Here is an 11131-nt window from a genome sequence, read left to right as displayed (position 1 = left end):
TTAATAATAAATGATATGGTAGACTCATCACCTCAAAATGACAAAACAATTAATTACCTTTAATGGATTGTTTTTTTTATTCTTCTCCCTTTATATTTTTTTTTATACGCATGATGAAAAAAAAATTGGTAAAGATCTTGAACAGAAAAGTTGGGGCTTATGCACACATATTATACTCTACTGCATTTAATTATTTAATTTTGTGCTGCGTCGAGTTGAATCTACTACTCATCTAATACTCTCACTTACATCTTTACATAAAAAATAAATAAAATCATTTAGTGCACAGGAATATGATGAAGATATAAAAAAATCTCAAACCATAACAAATGTAAGAGTTTGAATACTTCATTGTTTAAAAGTTTGAATTGATAATGGAAAAATTTACAATGATATGCTTTCTACCATGCCTTATTTGATAACCAGGAATTCTCTAAAAAATTTTACATCTTCTGCATTTTTTCCGTGATTGGGTTTTCAAGTTTTGTTTATAAGCCTTTACCAATTTTTTTTTTTTTTTTTTTTTTTTTTTTTTTATAGAAATGAGGGCGTAAGCCCGAAAACAAGGAAAAACTACATAGAAATTAACCGAGGGGTAGCAATCCCCATAATATCAGCTAAAAGTAAATGTCTAATTTGAGTTGGACATGACTCATATATCTTCAAATTATAATCCAAAGAGCAAGCAATGTTGGCTAAAACATCTGCACACATTGAAGCCTTTACCAATTTTTTTTTCTTATGTGTATGAAGAAAAAAAGCAAAGGGAGAAGAATAAAAAATAAAAACAAATTAAAAGTCATTAATTGTTTTGCCATTTTGAAGTGATGAATGTTAACTCCAATAAAGAAAATTAAAGTCTACCATATCACTTATTATTAATCAATCTAAGCCATCAATTGAAAATAGAATTAAAGGCTAAGATTTGGAGTAAGTAAACAAACTTACTCTTGGAGTCAAAATATCCCCCCTCTATATATATATATATATATATATATATATATATATATATATATATATATATATATATATATATATATATATTTTAAGAAGCTAAATAGCCCACCCGAATTGGCACCGAAGAGAATCGAACCTGAGACCTTGCGGAGGAGCACACTCCCAAGACCCAAGCCAATACCACCAAGCCAATCCAAGTGGGTTTAATTAACCAACAGATATTGATAGCTTCCTGGTTTGTTTTGGTTGTTATTTTCAGTTTTTTTTTTATAACCTTTCTTTCATTTGTTTTCTCATTAAGTACTAATCAGAGTTAATATATGATGAAAGAATACCAAATAAAAATGTAACCCGAAGCAAAATGGAAGGGCATAAAATTGTGGCCTGAAGCAACATAGTTGAAACTCGCAATCAGCATCCCAAACAGCGAACGATAATCATAATTATATCAAAATTGTGATACAATTGGAAGACTAAATTGAGCACAAGAAATGCCATCCAAACAAAATTAAACTCACAGCAAGCCTAGTTCAAAATTGTGACGTTGTATTCAAAATAAACTAATATCATATTAACCGCAAAACAGTATCACAAACGATTTAAATGGCTAAATTGTCCAACAATATAATGTATTCAAATTTAAGCAGCTGCCACCTGTTGAGAAGCAGCCATCCGCTTCCTAGCCTCCTCAATGACGGTCAATTTGATACCTCTGCCTTTGGGAAGAGACACCCAAGGTTTCGAACCTTTGCCAATGGTGAAGACATTACCCAATCGGGTTGCAAACTCATGACCAGTAGCATCCTGGACATGAATGGTCTCAAAAGTTCCTTTGTGCTTTTCTCTGTTCTTGATGACACCAACACGACCTCTGTTCCTTCCTCCAGTCACCATAACAACATTCCCCACATCAAATTTGATGAAATCGGTTATCTTGTTTTGTTCCAAGTCTAGTTTGATTGTGTCATTGGCCTTAATAAGGGGATCAGGATAGCGGATTGTACGCCCATCATAGGTGTTCAGATACGGTATCCCTTTCTGCCCAAACTGAACAGATCGTACCTTGCAAAGCTTAAACTGCAAAAGGTCGGAGAGGTAGGGCAGATTATAAAATCAATATAACGAAGGCTCCAACATGTAGTTTATATAAATTGTGAAACAGTGTAACTTTATGAGTAAAAATTATAGACAATGTGAAGGATTAGACAGACCTTTGCTTCATCATCCCTTACAGAGTGGAGACGGAATCGACCCTTTGTGTCATAGAGAAGACGGAAGTTTTCATTGGTCTTGGGAATAGATACGACATCTAAAAGTGAAAACATAATGAGATTAGAACAAGATAATCTCTAATAATAATTTAGAATCACAAACCTACTTTTGGTTATATTGTCTAAATACTAGCAAAATTCTCAAACAGAAAAAACAATGACCAATTATTCAAAGTAAAAAATTGACATCTAAAGTTAAACAATGCCGTGCAATTAAGTCTAATGCCCATACCCATAAAACCAGCAGGATATGTCTTGTCTGTCCTAACTTTGCCATCAACTAGAACATGGCGCTGCATCAAGATGGCAATTACTTCTCTATATGTGAGAGCATACTTTAGTCTGTTCCTCAAGATAAGGATCAAAGGAAGGCACTCCCTAGATTTGTGTGGTCCAGATGACGGCTTTGGGGCCTATACAACAAAGAAATTCAATGCATAAGTTCAAAATGAAAGTTAAGATTTAAAATAAAATAATATAAACAACACAGCGGCTGAGAATGATGTCCATACAAAGGCACCACCAAGCTTATCAAGCATCCAATGCTTTGGAGCATTGAGCCGCTTCAAATGTTTCTTCAAACCTCTTGCCTGAAATACACGAGAAAAACTAACATTAGATTACGTTTGCTTATGCTACGTATGTAGAGATAAAAATAAAGTTACTGTCACATACACAATGCAAAGTTAGTAAAAAAATATAACATGCAAAATCAATCTGATTAAAGCATACAACATAAGAAGCAAATTCTCAATTCATCAAACTCAAACCTAGATTGAGAAAGAAAGGTAGGTTGAAACACTCTGTAACTGAGAATACTAAACAACTGAACCGATGAATCATGTGAACAGCTAAAAATTTACCTAGCCACATCTACAAATAATTTTAAGGTTACATACATCATTAATGTCTATAATTATTAAATTTTAACTATACGAAATAAAAAAAATGAGTGAGAACTTGTATGCGGATGTCCAATTTTTCAGGCTTAGAACTAGTACTAGTACTAGTAGACATGGTATTAAGTCATCAAACATTATTAATGGTCAAGACAAAAGCTAAAATAACTGATTCTAGTTTTATTTATAACATTGAAAAACTGAATTCATTTTCAAATGAGGAAGAAAGAATCATCAGTCATTAATCATAACTAAAGAAAGCTTAAAATCAAGCAACTAATCAATATTCACAACATAATCCTAACCCTGAAACCTTAAGACAAAAGCAAACATCTTATAAATATTTTTAGAAAATGCATGTATCAATCAAAATAGTAACTCAATTACTAATTCAAAATGTCAAGAATTAAACTCTATACTCAGCCAATGGACTGAGATTTTAGGCAGTAACTGTTTTAGACAGTTATTAATTTTGAACAGTTAACCGTCTAATCTAAATCAATTAGAGAGTTTATTTCAAGCCAATTTGGAGAATGTGTTATGTGAGCAGTAAAATCTTAAATTAATGACCGAGATTATTTACAATGTCAAACTTGTTGATACAGTTAAAACAGAGAATCTGGTCCCCTTGACAAATACATTACCAGTAGACAACATTAGAAAAAATTACCAGAAACTTTTACAGCTTGCTGCGCTCCAATAACAACACATTTTATGTTCTTAACTAAAGTGAAACACATATAGCATAATTTGCATTGCATTCCACATACAAAATTACACATAGATACATATTAGACACCAGCTAATAAAAATCAAACAGAACCAGTAAGCTAAGCCAAAATAAATAAAGTATGGGTGACCTTGTACAAGATGTCCAAGTTGGCAGGTTTAAAATCAGTAGACATGGCATTAAAATTTCCAACATTATCAATGGCAAATGCAAAAACAAAAATAGTGGAGAGAACATTGAAAATTTGAATACATTTTTGTTTAAGTAAGAACCAATTTATTAGACAAGAATCATAGCCAGTAAAGAAAACTAAAAAAAACTCTAAAGCAAAGCACCAAATCAAAGTACTCAAAAACAAGACTAACATGAAATCTTCAGACCAGACTAAAGATATGTTCAATATGTATAAAAAAGGCATATACCAATACAAATATTAACTCAATTTCTAATCTAAAATGTCAACCGTTAAGGGTATGTTTGTTTTAGCTTTAAAAAAATAGATTGTGTTAAAAAAATCTAGAATTTATTTGGAGATTTTTAAACAAATCTGAAGCTATTCCTGTTTGTTTACTACCTAGAAAAACCATTTACTAAAAAAATTTGATTTGATTTTTAAATAGCTCATGTGTTACCACATGTTTTTGAAAAAAAAAAAATAGATTTTGGGAATAGCTAATCCTAATAGCTTTCCATTTGAGTCAAAAAATGATTCATTTTAGTTTTTATAAAATGATTGTTTTAAAAATCCTAAACAAACGCACCCTAAACGTAAACTGTGTACTAGGATTCTCTACGGCAAATGTGCCATAAAGTTATCGATCTCAACATTTCGATCTCGATCAATAAAAGAGATTATTCAAATCTAAATTGGTGAATGTAGTACCATTTATCAGAACAGTTCTATCTCAAACTAACGACCGAGATTATTTAAAATGTCTCTTGACAAAAACATTGTCAGTGGATACCATCAGAAAAAATAATAATGTTTTACCTCTCCTAATATTCCTAACTAAAAAAGAATCACATATTGCATAATCTGCAATTTCATTCACACAACATTACAATCAAAATCAATCAGAAGCAATCAACAAAGCCAAAATAAAACCCAACATTACAATCAACAAAAATACAAAAAAAAGTGAGAAAAATAAAAAAATTAAATACAAAAATAAAGTGTAATTGTAGTGTAGGGTGACTAACCATGTTGGTGTGTTGTGAACAGAAACGAACGGCGCGGTGGCAAGGTTCCCGCGCCTTTTGGGTCTTGTGTGTGTGTGAGAGTTGTGTGAGGTGGTGAAAGAGAGAAGCTAGAACCCTAGTTGAAATGTTTATATAAGAATACGAAATCCGTCGCTATTAGAGTGTCGATAATGGATTGCAAGTTATGGGCTTTGAGTTAGGGCTCTTACTTTCTAAGGAGTTACTATTTGCATCTTTTGCTTTTGCTAAGAAACGACCACACTTCGTTTTCTTTCTAGTGATCACAGAGATGCTTGTTGAGTTTGGTTTGATATGTACCATTCATCCGGTCAGTCAATGTCATATCATATTTTTATATTATAATAAATTTAGACGTTAAACGAATTTTGTATACAGGATATCCGTACCCAACTAAACTCTAAAGTATCTAAGAATTTACCTTTATTTTTACAAGAATGAGTCTTTATGTAATTTTCTAACGGGTACGGAAACTTGATTTTTGTAAACAAAAATATTTGGACACGTATTTTGACATCAGGTTTTACAACTCTTAGCCTAAATGTAATGGATCTGGTTTGACCCCGATCAAAAAATAATCAGGGACAAAAATAAAAGACAAGAACGGGACATCGCTAAAACAAGGACCAATTTTGGGTAATCTCTAAGGTTACCCTCACGTCTCAAATTAGTTTGAGGACCAACACATTTTCTTAATATTAATTTATATACTATTGTATAACTTCTCACTCTGCTCCACTCTATTATTTCACATACAAACCCACTCTTTCTAACTCATGAAGGTAGCTTTGCATTATTTAGGTTAATGCTAGAAATCTTATGTTTATACTTGCATTGGGTTGTGATGTATATTTTTTTGTAAAACCACACAGTGGCAAAACAAATAACAAATTTATGCCTCGAAAGAAAAAATCATATGATTTTGCTATTGTTGATCCATTGATTCATGGTCACAAAGTTGTCATGCGTGAATGTGTTAAAATAAACAGGTAAAATTATAGTTTTCCTTCAAAGTCTTGTCTCGATGATCCTTGTATAATTGAGAATAGTTTTTTTTTGGAGTATATGAGTGGTTTGTGTTTTTTTATTGAAATATTATAAAGCTAATGAAATTAATAAGTGATTGGTCATTGTAATGATTATCAAATGAATGAATAAAGAAATTAGTTTGTTAGATTAGTCTTAGACCATGTACAATGGTTAACACCATTCAACACCCTTCAACACCGACTTTTTCAATTCTCAACACTCCACATCATTTTCTCCCTCTTAATTCAACACTCATTCAACTTTTACCTCTCCAATGATTTTTCATTCAACACCCTACCCCACCACTTTTTATTTATTTCTTATTCTTATTTAATTTTTGTTTTTATAATTACATAAAATTATAATTATCGATTATAATTAAATTTAAATAATACAATTAACAATTTATTTATTTTTTTTTTTTGGAAAAACAAAATTTTGTAAAATAATTTATTTTTATTTTCTTAACTTAAAATGCAATACAACAAACTAAGCACGCGACACACAAGAAAAACTAATAATAAGATTAAGAGAGTGAAAAACTTGGTTTTTTTCTATGTCCAAATCAAATGATCCAAGTCTCGATTTGTAGAGGAAAAAAAATCACGAATTTTGGTAAAAAAAAATTAAAAAAAAATTATTTGCAATAAAATAATTGAGTCCAAATTATTAAGAAGATAAAAATCCAAGCAGCCAATCGTAGCAAGCCACATGGCGTCTGCGGGCCAGCTTTCAACTTGTTGAATCCTTTCAACACCCTCATTCATCCACATCATCTTCAATAACCTTCCTCCAATGATTCAACAAGTTGAATGACACATTCAATAGGCCATTGGAGATGGTCTTAGTGTAGCTTTTAGTCTCTTTTATAACAACTTCTCTTTCCTTACGGGTACAATCAAAAATGGTACCTTACAAATCTAACAAATTAATTTCTTCATTCATTTGATAATTACTATAATGGATCTCTCTAGATCATTCTAAAAGCATGACTCATTATAATATATCTCTCTAAGTCCCTTAAAGCATGAATCATTACATAATATAACTTGAGCCTATTTTATTTTAATGCACATATCTTGATTCATTACCATTAATATATATTATTATGAGTAGTTAAATATATAAATATACCTTACTTATGAATTCATATGAAACTTTTCGCCCTACATATATGTGATAATGCTGGGATCTTAGCTCTTGTTGAAAGATAAAGTGAGGAGGGTAAAAGAGAATGGATAAGAGGTTTTTTATAATACAAATAAAGGTAGAGATTTAAAGTATGAGAGGGAAACCAAATCTTTACAATTTTATTAATTCTTTATGCTCTAGCTAGTCTTAAAATTACTAGGAAGGAAATAAAAACCTATTCAAGTTTTTTGTTTGACTTTGTTATGAGATGATAAGAGTATCCATATCCATATCATCTAATTTGACGGTATAAATGGATCTCTCACTTAATATATAAATATTATTTCACACTTTTAATTATTTAAACAATTCAACCATATTTTTTAAATTCCTTAAAAAAAAAACTATATTTCTAAATATACATACCACCCATCTAAAACTCAAAAATTGGTCTCATTAATCTCACAATATACGCTAAGGTTTTGTTTGCGAGATTGAAATGGAAGAGAGGGGAGAGTTTTAGAAAAAATGAAGGAGCATGTGGAAGAAATAGAGTAGACAGGGAGAAGAGGGCTTTAGGGGTTAATTTTTCTTCATAATACAAAACCCTCGTCATCTGAAGAATTAAAAAGTTGTATAGGAGGAGAGTTTTAAAATGTTTATATGAATTCTTCAAATTTATTCTATGTTGTTATAATATTCTTAATATTAAAAATATATGAATCATGAACATTATTTATCCTTCTTTAAAAAAACACTCTTTCAAAAAAATATGAAAGATTTCTTCATTTTCGTCTTTATTTCTCATTCTTCAAAGCTCTTCCTTCCCCTTCCTTCAAACTCCCAAACAAAACTTATTTGGGTCCACTAATTCAAAACGCTTTTGTACCAAGCAAAACACCGACGCCTCAATTGGCCACCGTTGTTATTAGAATATAGTGAGAAGATAACTTGGAGAGCAAGTTATCTAGATAGCTTGGAGAGCAAGCAAGTTAGTTAGGGAGTTAGTTACTCCAACTCACTCCTATAAATACCTCACTCTATTGTACTCATTCATATCTTTTAGCAAATTTATTGATTCTCCTATGAGTCTCTATGATTATCTTTCTCATGAATACTACTATGCACCCTCTCTAGCTGATCACTATGATTTTAACCCTGGGATTTCATGATTCATAACAGTTGTTGAGTAAAGCCACTCAATGTGAAACCAATTATCGAAGCTTCCTTCCACCTCATGCAGTGAGATGACTATGACGTCTTGAGTTTGTTCCACATGTCGATCATAAACTATAGCGCACCATTAATATAGACTTGACCATGTTATAGGGTATGTGATCGCATAACGTCTCATATCTTAGAAAGCAACATAATAAATTATGTTATTAAAACTCAAACTTTAAACATAATTTTTTCCCTTTCTTTTATATACACGTAAGATGATTTTTTTTTACAAACAAAAATTAAATATATTAACATCAAAAGAGCATCCTCTCCAACACAAGACGTGCCACACAAAAATACTAAATTTTACAACAATAACAACCCAGAAAAAACAACAGAAAAAGAATTAACTAATGCTCAAACAAGCAAACTGGTATAGCCACCAACTATAACAAGAACGACATCAAACCTTTAACAAATCATGAACTTGGACGATCTAAGTTTTGAGTAACTATACCCCAACAACATTTGTTAAGAAATTAAAAGGAGATTTGCTCAAAAAAAAAAATTAAAAAGTAAAAGTAAAATGTTTTGTGTTAGAAAATAATTTTTATACCTTTAAAGAATTGGTTACATAGAATTTTGCTTATTTGATTTTTTTGTTGGAAAACAAATATTCTCTGCGCGTAACTGCAAAGACTAATCCTTTAAATTGGATATAATTTTATAACTGACAACTTTCTCTCAAGAGATTTAGCCTTGCTTATTTGATTCGAGTTGTTTTTCTGATGCTAATATGAAATTTGCACAAAAAATACGTGTAATCAATTGGATACTTGAAAAATGTCTACAGATTCTAACTCAATTGATATAAATGTCAAAATTATTAAACCAAATATTATGATCGGGGTTGGAATCCAAACTTCTTTGTCTGTGTGTGAGTTTCCAAGTGCTATGGTCATTTAGTATATCTAAAAAAATGCTTGGAAAAGTGGAGAGTACCCAAGGATTGTCATATTTAACACTTCTACAAAAATGGATTTTTAGTAGTGAATGTGCAAGCAACTCCCACAATACAACAATACCAAAGGACTGCAAGTCTGCAACTATCAAAGAACTTGTGCGCAATTTTAATTGTTTTTTGTCATAAAAAGCAGAGAGTAAATACATGACATTACAAATTTCAAAAAAATAAAAATACATGACATTGCAAATGAATCACATTTTGGGGGCAAAGAGGCCTTGTGATCATAAAGGAATTGCTCGGTGTCTCCTTAGTCACGAACAAGAGAGTTAATCAAAATAGTTGCCTCATCTGCTGTTGGAGCCGCATCATCTGGTCCAAATAAGGAAGTTTCAATCAAACACAACAAAAATATACAAACTAACTCTCATCATAGTATATAATAAAAACGGTAAAATATTGTCTCCACGAGTTTAACTCAGTTGATAAAACATTACATTATATATATATATATATATAAGAATCGGTGTTCGAATTCCGTACATTTGTCCAACTCCATATATTAATCTTATTCACCTTAATATGTGAATTTTCTGATCATTAAACGACTTGATAAAAAAAAACTAAATTATTTTCTCTAACAAAAATATACCAAGAAAAAATTAAGAAACTAATTCAATTCAAGGCCAAAGAAAAATTCTTTTATGTTTGGGGAAGGAGTCAAAAAATAATGCTGGGGAAGGGTGACAATTTTTTTACCATAGTTGAAATTGAGGTGTTTTGTAAAATTACCTAAAATTAAGATGTAGTATAAGATTTTGCAAAATGACCCTTTAGTTTTTGACTTTTTCTAGTTTTTACCTGGTAAATGAGAAACAATGTCATGAATAAAGCCTCCACCGCCATTGTCAGTGCCACCATTAGCCTCATTCTCTGTCTTCAATCTCTTAATCTTTTCATCAACTTTGATTTCTTCATCTTCCTTCTCCACCACAACTTCTTCACACTCACGTTTATGAAAGAAGTTAGTAACCAAATTGCTGATGATCCCTTTCTCTCCACCATTGTTATCAACCTCTTCCTTTTTCTCAAGAACTTCATTTCCACTTTCATCTTGAGTAGTAACTTTCTCAGTTCTTGGACTTGAAGGAGTTATGAAGGTTGATATCAAGTTGCTAATAACACCTCCACCACCTGAACTGTCTTTACCTTCTTCTTCTTGTTTCATCTTTTCATCTTTTTCTGTTGAAACAAACCCTTCTTTTTCTTTAACATCTTCTCTTTTGGACCCATCTTGTGAATTTTGATTCATTGGAGGAAACATATTAGGAGTTTCTGTTACACCGTCTTCCATAGTATTTTGTGTCTTTGGAATATCTTGTTTCATCTAACTAAATAGATAAGTGCTATATATAGAAAACTGTTACTCCATGATGACTCACACGATATTTGTGACATGACTCATCACTTCACAAATTTATAAAATGATAAATGGAGGAAAGAAAATGATGATTTTACGAGATTATCCATATTAATTATTGAAGTATTTTGGTTATTATAAATACAAAATAGTGAAAAATACTTAAGAGCGATACATATGACATTAATTTAATAATAAAATTAGACGGTTGGTATGAACATTATATAATATATGTAAATGTTAATATTTGAATCTCATATACTTCTTTTGAAAAATATGACAATTTTTTTTTTTCAATGTGAAATTGTTACATTTGAATTCTTTAACATCCAAGTTAATGCGCAAGTT

The 11131-nt window shown here is 30.9% G+C and overlaps 2 protein-coding genes across 2 annotated transcripts; both read right to left on the bottom strand.

Moving 5' to 3' along the window:
* Positions 1–1368: 1368 nt before the first annotated feature.
* Positions 1369–5317, bottom strand: LOC146908134 (small ribosomal subunit protein eS4z). Its single transcript, XM_085723507.1, has 5 exons — positions 5058–5317; positions 2741–2818; positions 2461–2641; positions 2169–2266; positions 1369–2034 (listed from the first exon to the last, which is right to left on the bottom strand). Exons 1-5 carry the CDS (start codon positions 5058–5060, stop codon positions 1597–1599), a joined length of 798 nt encoding a protein of 265 aa, XP_085579633.1. The 5' UTR covers positions 5061–5317; the 3' UTR covers positions 1369–1596.
* Positions 5318–9520: 4203 nt separating this feature from the next.
* Positions 9521–10765, bottom strand: LOC146908133 (uncharacterized). Its single transcript, XM_085727147.1, has 2 exons — positions 10225–10765; positions 9521–9735 (listed from the first exon to the last, which is right to left on the bottom strand). The coding sequence occupies exons 1-2, from the start codon at positions 10748–10750 to the stop codon at positions 9674–9676; spliced, it is 588 nt and encodes a 195-aa protein (XP_085583273.1). The 5' UTR covers positions 10751–10765; the 3' UTR covers positions 9521–9673.
* Between the last annotated feature and the right edge of the window lie 366 nt (positions 10766–11131).

Source organism: Medicago sativa, chromosome 7, assembly GCF_051527215.1.
Source record: "Medicago sativa cultivar Bolivia chromosome 7, Bolivia_mono, whole genome shotgun sequence".
Classification (NCBI taxonomy): Eukaryota; Viridiplantae; Streptophyta; class Magnoliopsida; order Fabales; family Fabaceae; genus Medicago; species Medicago sativa.
Note: the sequence above shows the minus strand (reverse complement) of the source record. Positions and strands in the feature narration are given on the sequence as shown.

Excerpts from the sequence above, each read along its gene's own strand:
- LOC146908134 (XM_085723507.1), bottom strand. Across the intron at positions 2,267-2,460 it reads ATATCCTGCTGGTTTTATGG|ATGTCGTATCTATTCCCAAG; the intron begins GTATGGGCATTA and ends TTTCACTTTTAG. Across the intron at positions 2,035-2,168 it reads TAAGGGATGATGAAGCAAAG|TTTAAGCTTTGCAAGGTACG; the intron begins GTCTGTCTAATC and ends GACCTTTTGCAG.
- LOC146908133 (XM_085727147.1), bottom strand. The coding sequence starts at position 10,750 with ATGAAACAAGATATTCCAAAGACACAAAATACTATGGAAGACGGTGTA. Across the intron at positions 9,736-10,224 it reads CATTGTTTCTCATTTACCAG|ATGATGCGGCTCCAACAGCA; the intron begins GTAAAAACTAGA and ends TATTTGGACCAG.